This window comes from Fukomys damarensis, unplaced genomic scaffold, assembly GCF_012274545.1.
Source record: "Fukomys damarensis isolate Sample0158 unplaced genomic scaffold, DMR_v1.0_HiC HiC_scaffold_23, whole genome shotgun sequence".
Lineage (NCBI taxonomy): Eukaryota > Metazoa > Chordata > Mammalia > Rodentia > Bathyergidae > Fukomys > Fukomys damarensis.
Window position 1 is genome coordinate 57,474,938 of NW_022900935.1, and position 11,189 is coordinate 57,486,126.

An 11,189-nucleotide genomic window follows, 5' to 3' on the forward strand; every position below is an offset into this window, starting at 1 on the left:
TTTAGCATTCTTAGTTTCACTGTCTCTATGATGTCCTTGTGAATTTTTTGGAGTGCTGGTTTGGCAGTCATTAATTTCTTTAGGTGCTCTTTATCATGCAGTATCTTATTTTCCCATCCATTTTGAAAGACAATTTTGCAGGATATGTGAATCTGGGTTGGAAGTTTCTTTCTTTCTTTTCTTTCTTTCTACTGGGGATCAAACTCAGGACCTTGTGCTTTCAAGGCAGGTGCCACACCACTGAGCTAAATCCCTAGCCTGGAAGTTACTTCTTTTTAGTGTCTGAAATACTTCAATCTGGAGCCAGAGATTTGGCTCTGGTTCTGCTGCCTTTCTCGCAAGTGCAAGGGCCCAAGTTCAATCCCTAGTTCTGGGGGGAAAAAAGTGAAATACTTCATTCCAACTTCTCCTTGACTTTACAGTTTGTGTTGAAAAGTCTGCTGTAATTCTAATGTTTTTCCTTTATAAGTGAGTCATTGCTTTTCTTTTCTCAAACAGCTTTTAAAATTCTATTCTTGTGCTGGAATTCTGGTAATTTGACTGTGATGTGTCTTGGGTTGGTTCCTTTCTGATTGTGCCTATTTGTGGTTCTATGTGCCTCATTCATCTGTTCATTAAATTCTTTTTCTATGTGTATAAAGTTTTCCACCATTATTTCTGTAAACAGTTTTTTAATGCCTTTGTGCTGCCTTCTGATTATTTATTGATTCCAATTAACCTTAAATTAGCTTTTTTTGCATCATCTAGAAGCTCTTGGATCCATGTTTCATGTTCTCTTGTTTGTATGTTGTCTCTCACTGATCACCATCCACATTCCTGTCTTCTGGATCTGACACTCTGGCCTCAAATTGGTAGTTTCTGCTCCCCATACTTCCAGTAGAATTTTTAATCTCTTGGATCTCTTTATAGAATCCAATTTATTTATTTGTTTATTTATTGTACCAGGGATCAAACTAGGGACCTTGTGCTTGCAAGGTAGGTGGCAGCACTACTGAGTTAAGTCCCCAGCCCAGAATCCAATTCTTTTGTATGCTGGGCATTCATGATTTGCATCTCTTTCTTTAGCTCCTTTAGCTTTTCTTGTGTCTTCTCTAGACTTGCAGATCATTTCTTTTGGGATCATTATCCAACTAATTATATCTTGAGCTCTCCATACACTTTATTGATTTTTTAAAACCTTCACTATTATCCTTTCAGTTATTTTGTGTGGCTTTTAATTTCCTTCCCCATGGTCCCTCCTGCATTGGCTTTGGGTAAGTTGGGAATTTTTAGAGGCATTCTATTGCCTTGTTTTCTCATGTTTCTATTTTTGTTTACTGTGCTGGGGCTTACAGAATTATAGTGGGTATCTTTCTTGCTATTATAGAGAGCTTTTTAGTTATCATCTGCTTTTCAGAGATGTCCTCTAGGCCTAATTATTGGCTTTTGCCTCTGTCCCAGGATCCAACCACCTCTGTTTATTTGGAAAGGCTGGTTACAGCTTATTTGGCCCAGCACCCAGTTCTCTGGAAATGGGCAGCAGTATTATCCATGATTCTTAAGGAAATCCAGATATTAGCACATGGAGAAAACCAATGGATACCATCAATTACGTTACCTTGGCTAAAGTAGTAAAATCACAAACAATAGTATCAACTATAAACTGGATATTGACAACCACCAAAACCAATAACGTACCACCCTCAACCATAGGAAAGTGATCTGTAGTTATAGAATAAACCCTAAGACAATCCATATATTGAGCTGCAGTAAATATCTACTCGATAGAATAACTTCATTAACAATATAGTAGTGTTCAACCACTGTAAGATTTATAGTAAGATATATTTATCTATAGATTCATAATGCTTAGTGATTATATTTATAAGCATAGAGGTAGCAGGGAATAGAGCTTAAATTAAGGAGTAAAAGGAAATTAGTAGTACTAGATAAAAGTAACAGAAAAAACAAGAAAAAGTATAAATAAAAAAAATGCAGCATAAACTAAAGGAAAAAAATATTGGTAATAACAATGGAACAAGTTAAGAGCTAAAAAGAGACAAAGAGGAGGACCTATGAGCCAGCTGTAGTGACATACACCTGTAATCTCAGCACTCAGGAGGCTAAGTCAGGAGGATCACCATGAGTCTGAGACCAGCCTGGGCTATATAGTGAGTTCAAGGCTAGCCTGAATTATGTAGGAGACCCTGTTTTCAAAAAACAAACAAAAAAAAGCCGGGCATGGTAGTGCACGCCTGCCTGTAATCCCAGCACTTGGGAGGCTAAGGCAGGCAGATCACTGTGAGTTTGAGACCAGCCTGGACTACAAAGTGAGACCCTGTCTCAAAAAAAAAAAAAAAAAAAAAAAGGACCTAATTATGAAAACTCCAAACACCGCCAGAAGAAAAAAACAAAACAAAATGAAACAACCCCCAAAATTGGGCTGGCATGGTGGTGCACACCTATAATCCCAGCACTTAGAAAGGTGAGGCAGGAGGATTGCTTCGAGTTCAAGGCCACAGCGAGTTCAAAGCCAGGCTGGACTACATAGGGAGACTCTGTCTCAGAAAAACAAACAAACCAACCAAACAAAAAAAATCCCCAAAATAATAGCAACAACAAAACTCAAAGTTTTTCAAAAGAAGAAAGAAAAAAACAATTCCTATGAATTTACACCAGTGGTTTTTGGAATCCAGCAAGTCACAGTCCTCTCTGCCCTGCTTTATAGCCTGTGAGTTTACAAGGTCACCCCTTGCTCAAGGGGTCACCTGTCTATAAACTCAAGTCCATGGCAACTATCCAAGCCTTGTCCCCACTCACATGGGTACACAAGGAAACAGTCAGACGCCTGGTATCCCCTGGATGTGGGCATCAGGGCAGGTGAACAAGCAGATCACTGGACTCAGTGTCACCACCTTCACATCCAGCCACCTCTGGAAGCCAGACCCACTGATTTTCTCACCCCACCACAGAATGCTGGCTCCAAGTCCTTCTCAGCCTGACTTTTAGCTTCTCAGGGGGGTCTGGGGGTGGGGATCTGTGTCTAGTACTTACCCTCTCCAATTGTCTCAATTTCTGTCTCTAAATGAGTCACTGCAGTGTGGTAGCACCAGTCCTGGAGTGAAGCTGTAGTGCAGTTGTCCCATCTGATTGGTACCATATGATCAACTTCCTCCAAAAATGGCACCTAAGTAAACTCTCTGGTAATATGGGAGGGGGGCACTGGATTTCTTTCCAATGCTAACTCACCATGAAAAAGCCACTCTCAGGGTAAAACTTCACAGTTTTAGTTTATACCAGCTGTGTGCATTTCTTAGGGCTGGTGCTACTGGTCCATTCATTGGTTCCCCCTGAAGCAGCTGGCTTTCCAGACAGGTTTACCCTCTCTGCTGGCTATTGAGCTTTTACACGGTCAGGTCAGTCATTTGATTATAGTCACCTCTGCGGTGCTGTGGTGAGTGGAACCAAGATATAGGGAGTGCTAGGAGTTTGAAGTTTGAAGCCTGCAATGGGATGGGGTCCTTTCTTACTACTGAGCTCTTGGTCAACATTTTTCCTGGCTCATCTGACAGATCTTTACCCAGTGTCTACTGTGGGCCAACCTAAGCTGCCAGGCTCTGAGGAGACAGCAGGGAACTGGAGAAACATGCAGGTCACAGTCTACGTGTAGAGGCAGATATTGAATTCATCAATATGCAAACAGCTGTTTAATGGCATTATTAGTCATTGCTATAGTGCAGAGTACACGTTTCCTTGGGAACATGGAATGAAAAGAATTTGCCAAGGTCAGAGAAGACTTCTTGGGCAAGTGATAATAAAACTGAAAGCTGAAGATAGAGTAGTTTAATAGGATGAAGGAAAGGAACACAGCTCAAGCAAAGGGAAGAGGGTGTATAGAATCCAAAGGCAAGGAAGGTGGTAGTGAAGTGGAGGAAATAAAGGCCAGTGAGGGTAAAGTTTCTTGGGTAAGAGCTAGGAGAGAGAGAGGAGATAAGATGTGGCCAGAAGCCAGTTAATGCCAGGTCTTGTGGGGCGGGTCTTTGCACTGAGACACATCCCAAGCTATTATTTTTTATTCTTTTATTTTGAAACAGGTCATATTAAGTTGCCAAGGCTGGGCTTGAGCTAGTAATCACTCAGCTTCAGCCTTCCAGAATGCCAGGATCACAGGGTTGTACCATCATGCCCAAACTTGAACTGTTTTCCTTTGGGTTTTTTGGAGACAGTATCTCACTATGTAGTTCAGACTGTTCTTGAACTATGTAGGCCAGCATGCAGGGCATCAAACTTGTGACATCATGGAAAATGATGTTGTGCAGGTGTAATGAAGACATTAAGAATGGGATCACCAACCTGCTCCTGTACGTGAGGAGCATGAAAGGGCTCGCAGGGATCCGGAACGCCATGTGGGAGCTACATACCCATGAGTCTGCCAGTTACAGCTGGGAGGCGGTGTGTCGGCGGCTCCTGGAGAAGCCACTCCTGTTCTGGGAGGACATGATGCAGCAGCTGTTCCTGGACCGCTTACAGGTGAGGTGGACCACTGGGGGCCCCATTTCACCGCCATCCCAGTATGATCTCGTGTCTGCCCTGAGAGCCTCCTGTCACTTCCTGGGTGCAGTCTGTCCCTGCTCACTCATACTAAGAGAATCCAGATCTGAAAATCATACCAGGCCTCACTCAGGTGGCCAGGAACAAGCCCATGTCCATCAGTGATGGTCTCTTTGGTTCTCGGCCACAGAGGTAAGTTTCCTGAATGCCGAGGTGACTTGCCATCTGGTACTCTCGTTTTGAGATTTCATGAAAGAACAGGGATTAGAATTCTTCTCTCATTCTCTTTCAGACTCTGACAAAGGAAGGCTTTGAATCCATCTCCCGCAGCTCCAAAGAGCTCCTGGTCTCAGCTCTGCAGGAATTTGAAAGCACCACCGGCAGTTCCACATGCAGTAAGCACATCCACTTCGAGCAGAACATGTCTCTGTTCCTCTGGTCTGAGAGCCCCACCGACCTGCCTCCTGATGCCGCCTGGGTCAGCATGGCAAACCGACCCCGTTTAGCCAGTGGTGGCCTCTCCATGAGAGCCCAGGCTATTAGTCCTTGCGTGCAGAATTTCTGTACTGCCTTGGATTCCAAACTGAAGGTCAAACTGGACGACCTCCTGGCCTACCTCCCCTCTGATGATGCTCCCCTGCCCAAGGATATCACCCCCATTCAGCAGGCCAGGAACTCTGCCTTTGTCCGATATGCAGATGCGGGGACTGTGCAGGACATGCTGCGGACTCACTCCGTGGCGTGCATCAAGTATATCACGGACTGCATCCAGGCACAGCTGCAGAGCATCGAGGGAGCTGTGCAAGGCCAGGAGGATGTGCTCCGCAGCCCCAAGCTGCACACAGTCCTTTTCATGGCCAGACTCTGCCAGTCCCTGGGAGAACTGTGCCCTCACCTGAAGCAGTGCATCGTGGGAAGGTCTAGGAGTGCTGAGAAACCAGCAAGGGAGGTGAAGGTTCTGAAAAAGCAGGGAAAGGGGAAAGCTCAGGAGGTTAAAGAATTAGTTCTCTAGCTACATGATGAGCTACCAGTCTGGAGCTTAGCACTTCTGAAAGTGACTGACAGGAACTTCTTAGGGTCCCTTATTTGCCTCACCTTTATCTTACTCCAGGCTTGCTAACATCATGAAACTCCTCCAGTAGCAAAGGAGTGACATCTTCTTTCAGTTACTGGCACCCTACCTCTCTCCGCAAGACAGCTCGGGTGTAAAACTTTTCTACTTATTTTTACCTTAGATTTTATAGACAGAAAACCTGCATCTTTTCCTTTCAACAGATGGAGATGAAAGGTCTCCTGCAAGGCATAATGACACTGCTTGCGTACGAACTCAGCAGTCTGAGAGGCTGAGGCTCTCTGCTAATGAGAGAAGCACTTACCCTGAAGTGCAGACAGTGGCATGACAGTCCCAGCCACCTGTTGGGCCCCAGAGTATGGCAAGGAGGACTCCTCAGGGGCTGTGTATCTGGAAGATGCTCGAGTGGGGAGCTCAAGGTCCTGGCATGCTTGCCTCATGCGGATAAACGGGCCCACCTTTGCTACCCGTCATTTCATGGGTGTGAGTTGGCAACGAGAAATTCCTCTGTTCTTTTAGCCATCCTGGTGCGTACAGTCCTTCCTGTTTAGCTTATGCCAGGAGATAAATCGGGTTGGAGGCCACGCCCTGCCAAAGGTGACACTGCAGGAGATGCTGAAAAGCTGCATGGTTCAAGTAGTCACTGCCTATGAGAAACTTTCAGCAGAAAAGCAGGTGAAGGTGGGTGTACGAATGTTTTCCCTTTAGTAACAGATAAAGGTTTATCCTTTTCTTGGGTGCTGGCATTTCACATCAAAGGTCCAGGGTGTGAAGGGTCACCCAGCCCAGGCTTCAGGTCCTGTAGATATGTTCTTTTATATTTGAGGTGGCTTGCAGCTCTGTGGGCTCACACCCATTCTCCTGGACCTGACGGGTCTTCCTGGAGAAGGCGGTTCAGGACAAGGAAGCCAGGTGCCAGCTTTCCTAGGGCAAGAAGTCCTGGCTTACAGTCCTGGCAGAGCTACCTGCTCACTGCAGACTCTGGGCAAATCATTAACCTTCCATTTCCTCGGGATCAAATGTGCCCAGTAGATAAAGCCTTCAGCTGGCTCCCTCCCAGCTAACATGGAGACCTCCCCACTCAACCCCACAGGGGTGCCCGAGGAGCGCAGGTGCCAGGCACTGCTGTGGTGCATGGAAATCCTTGAGAGGAGTCTTTGTCTCCCGGCCTCCGCTTCCCATTCCATTAGAAACATTAGAAAGGCAAGACCAGTCCCGATTTGGCGACTGACTCAGTGAACTCTGCTCTGCTAGGGTTCCTCACATACCCCTCCTTCGTGCAGACGCCCTGGTTATAGAAATGCCATCTGCAGCACTGAGGCCTTTGTGTTTGTTTTAAAGGCTGGGTCTCTTCCCTGCTGTTAGGTTTTTAGCTTTAAGACCCAGTTTCTAGTGTACACTGTAGTTGAGATTAAATCTGATTGGGAAACAAGCTGTCCCAATCGGAACACACAGTACGTCAGTGGGCTGTGTAACGAGCCATCTCTCCTCAGGTTGGGGTCTCACAGAAAGAAGGCACCTTCCCACTGACCCAGAATTGGGCTCTGCAGCTCCTCTACGACCTGCGCTATCTCAGCATGGTTCTCACTATCAAGGAGGAGATGAAGAGTGGCCACAGCAAGCCAGACTCCAGGTATTGAATCTCTTCTGGGCTCTCCCTCCATGGTCCCCTCCTGGTGCAGACAGACACTCCCTGCTCATGAGGGCTCTTCTCATGGCTTTTCAACATTAATATGATGGGTAATCAGTAAGAATTTAGAACTTCCTTCAGATTTTGCAGTTAGCACTTTTCATAGGCTGGTGATATGCATTAGGATTCTCTTAAAATGCTGGTCAGGGTCAGGAGGCCATAGCTCCAGGGCAGCCCTATAGTTGTGAAGGGAAACCACCCCCTCTTCAGTGGATGGTGGTGCTAGGCTGGTGACCAAGTTCAGTGTACTTTCAATTTACAGTGGTTTACTGGAACATGACCCCATCATAAGCCAAGCAGCATCTGTACCCTTTTTCTGGGTTGCCCCCAAAGAGAAGAGCAAACCTTTCTGTACATTCACTGGGTTTGTCCTAAAAAGTAAGAGTTCACCAGCAAGTGAAGTAGTATCCACTTACTGGGTACATTTAATGGTCAAGCAGTGTACGCAGAACCTCGTTCCTCTGGAGGTCAGTCTTATAAGTGCTGGGTATAATTTTAGTTTTTAGTGCTTCCCCTAAAAACACAACATAGATGACTTGATTTCGACATCAAATCCACTTCCAGGATTTCTACAGCTACAAAAACTGTAACACTTTTTTCATCCTAAAAACCACGTGAAGGATGATGCTAATCCTTTTCTCACAACTGAGAAAGTGATGTGGCTGACCACTTGGAAGCACTCATGGACCTGGGACCTACATTCATACCATACCTCAACAGCTGTCTTACTCACCTGCTGCAATGTACTTCTGTCAGTCGAAACACTCTCGGAGTGAATGAAGGTGCCACAGGCTCACATCACACAGTAAACCCGCTCAGCACTTACACTCCAGGATGCAGTGCTGGCAGAGGGTGAGGCACAGGTAGCTGAGTGGAGTTGCAAAGGCTGAAAGAGGAAAAGATAAAATCCCCCACACTGGGGTGGCTGTGAGCTGACCTCTTAGATTATAGTAAGGATTAAGAAAGTTTCACAGAAACCTCAACAAAAGAAAGAACATGGCCGTGAGATTCTCACCCACCACGGCAGTGACAGAAAGTAATCTTGAAGTATTATCACACTCAAAAGGACAGTTAGAAATCAAGAAGTGACGTTCCCTTTCAGAGAGGTGTTTGGCCCAGACAGTAACCTCGTGCGTTTCACTCTGCTCGCTCTTGTATGTCAGGTTCTGTTTGGACTGGTTACTGGCACAGTGAACCAGTTCACCCCCCGCAGCAGCACATTCAACTCCCAGGAAGCCCATAACATCCTGCCGCTGGCTTCGAGTCAGATCAGGTGAGTCAGATCCTAAGATTCACTGGGCCCGGAGGCTGCCCCTTTGCACCACTGAAATTCTTCCTCTCCTCCCGGAGGTTCGGGCTGCTTCCCCTGAGCATGACAAGCACGCAGAAGGCCAAGTCTACCAGCAGAAGCACTGAAACAAAAGCCCAGGTTAGTGCCCAGGAAGAGGTTCTTCCCTGCCTGTCCCATCCCACACCACCCACTCGACTCCCTGTGAAATAACTGACAAAGAACTGGAGGACAAAATGCACTAATGCTGCTTTTAATGGCGGCGCAATAGAGAAATACAAGGTTTTCCTAGAGCTTGAATCAACAGAAGATTTAACATACACATAATGACACTACCAGATAGCCGTATAATAGAAACGTATCCCACGCTGCAAGGCTGTAGACGGTGTGCAAACAGGATGAAGATGGTTTCTTGCATTAAGTAGAGTAAGAGGGATAACTGCCAACCCAGCATTGTGAGTGTACTAATTTGGAGAAAATCCTTTTGTCCTGGTGGTGGTTTCATCTTCCATATCTTTTAGTTGAGTGGGAAAAGAGTTTGCTTCCTCCAGTTTTACATTTTCTTGTTAATACACATTTTGTTTCAGTAGGGTGCGATCCATTAAGCCTGAGGGAGTCCTCCTGGGTGTTTCTGAAGTATTATATACACATCTGTTTGAGAGCTCAGCTTGTCTTCTTAGAGCATTTAGCTGTTTCTTTTATTGTTAGACAAAACGTTAGCAACAAACATGTCCGTTCCATTTTCCCTGCCATCATAGCCATTAAGATCCAAAGTTCTCGTCAAACATCTGGCTTTTAAATCTGGGTGAGTCAGTGAAGAATTAAAAAAAAAAAAAAAAACTTTGTCCAAACCCCATGCTCTTTAAGCATGGCCTGTACTGTAACTCTTCCCCAAAACACTAGTTTCCCCATCCCACTACTGGCCTTTAAAATCTGTCCCTATCAGAGGGACAGACTGTGGAAACTAGGTGCATGTTACTCTCTTCTGGAATAGTCTTCATTTTCAAGATTTGAGTTATGAGCAAACAGAACCCCATGCTGTTCCACACATCTTTTCAACCCTGAAAAACAGCAAAGTCCTATTACTAGAGCCATCCAAGCATCTCAGCTCTGCTGTGTGCAGTGTGGCTTCCAGGTGGAGGGGCGTGGACTGCAGTGCAGAGGGAGCGAAAAGGGAGCAGGCAGAGGCTTCAGGTGGACTCTAAGGCACTTCCTCTACATCCAATGGCAGGTTGGCCCCCCGGCACTCTCCAGAGCAGGTGACCCGATGCAGCCTGGCTCCCTCTTCAGACAGCTCATCAGTGAGGAAGATGAAAGATCCTCATCTTCGTTATTCAAACTCGGCTGGCTCTCAAGTATGACAAAATAACACAGGAGCATGCCTGTCTCCTTAAATTCTACTGTGTTGCTTGATGGACAGTGCCTCTGGTCTTCTCCTTCTAAGCCATACCATTCCAGAGTCAGTAATGGAATGTGGTCCCCTAGTCTTGTCAGGGGTGACTTCATTGTTTGTTACTTTGGACATCAGTTCAGCTAGCTTAGGTTTTGTCAGCATTCATCTGTGCCTTAGCTACTAGACTGCAAGATGGAATGATGTAAGATCACAGAAGCTGCTGATACAACCTACAAGCTTGAAGTAGGACCTAAAGTGGTCACGTATTCCTTGACTTTCAGAACTGTGCAGTATTTTGTAGTAAAGTCTGAGGTGCAGGCTCTGGAGGAACAGTGATACAGAAGTTATCTGGCTATAGAAGAGTCTGAAGGACATTCTCCCTGGAAGGACGAATATATAACAGAGTGGAGACTGTCACTAGGGAGAGTGCTTCACTTCCACAGTAAACTGGATTCGATTGTTCTGTGGAAACAGACAGCACCCTTTCCATAGGATGTCTATATACTAAGAGGTAGTATGGCGATTAATGTCAGTGCAAGACTGAATCAAGCTTCCTATCTTTTGGAAAATTATTTTTTTTTCATGGAAACTAGATACTCTTCACTAGTTTACTGAATTAAAAAAATTGAAGATCCCACACTTTTAAAAGACCCTTTTACATAAAGTAGAACTTCTAGTTGACAGATTGAGAAATCAGTCTGAATTGGACATACTATGGAGGCGACACAAAGATGAAATTTCCTTACACCACTACCTTGACATGGATCTGATACCCTCCCTCAAAAGAATCCTATAAAAAATTGCTTCAAAGCCCCTTTGAAATTGCAATAGTGCAGCAGAACCACAAGTAAACAATTGCCTGTTAACCTGGTATTTCAAATAGACTGAAAAGCCAAGAGGCAGGTTTTTTTTGTGTGCAATTTTTCAAAACAAATTGTAAGTTGAAGTATCAAATCTGCACAGCACTGTCCCTTCACAGAAGGTAAGAAACTTCCGGTGTATCATGTCAGAGGCCGTCCTCGGTGCTGTAGGCTGTGAAAGTGGGCCTCCTTCAGGGTCTGGTTGATGTGGAAGTAAGGGCCTTGGCACAGTGCAGACTGCTCAGGCATGGGCTGAGGGGTGTTGGGGCTGGATCCGGGCATGACCTGGCTTAAGCCGCTCTCTGGCCCACTGGCCCGGTCTGGGCTATGGATGCTGGTGCTGCTGCTCCCGCCAC

At 45.6% G+C, this 11,189-nt stretch overlaps 2 protein-coding genes across 3 annotated transcripts in view; one reads left to right on the top strand and one right to left on the bottom strand.

Annotated features, from left to right (window-relative positions):
• The first annotated feature begins 4,251 nt into the window (after positions 1–4,251).
• LOC104866629 (conserved oligomeric Golgi complex subunit 1-like) lies at positions 4,252–9,949 on the top strand. Its single transcript, XM_010630804.3, is given in 7 exon segments — positions 4,252–4,509; positions 4,823–5,607; positions 5,914–6,083; positions 7,096–7,235; positions 8,456–8,565; positions 8,643–8,721; positions 9,812–9,949. Coding segments are annotated over 7 exon segments (1,680 nt in total).
• A 197-nt stretch (positions 9,950–10,146) lies between these two features.
• Fam104a (family with sequence similarity 104 member A) overlaps positions 10,147–11,189 on the bottom strand; it is an 18,226-nt gene continuing 17,183 nt past the window's right edge. Inside the window, exon 4 of one of the 2 annotated variants that reach the window (XM_010630702.3) lies at positions 10,147–11,181. In XM_010630702.3, coding sequence (XP_010629004.1) covers positions 10,975–11,181 — 207 coding nt within the window. In that variant the 3' untranslated portion in view covers positions 10,147–10,974. The remainder of the gene's footprint in view (positions 11,182–11,189) is intronic. The other variant, XM_010630704.3, reaches the window with a different exon arrangement.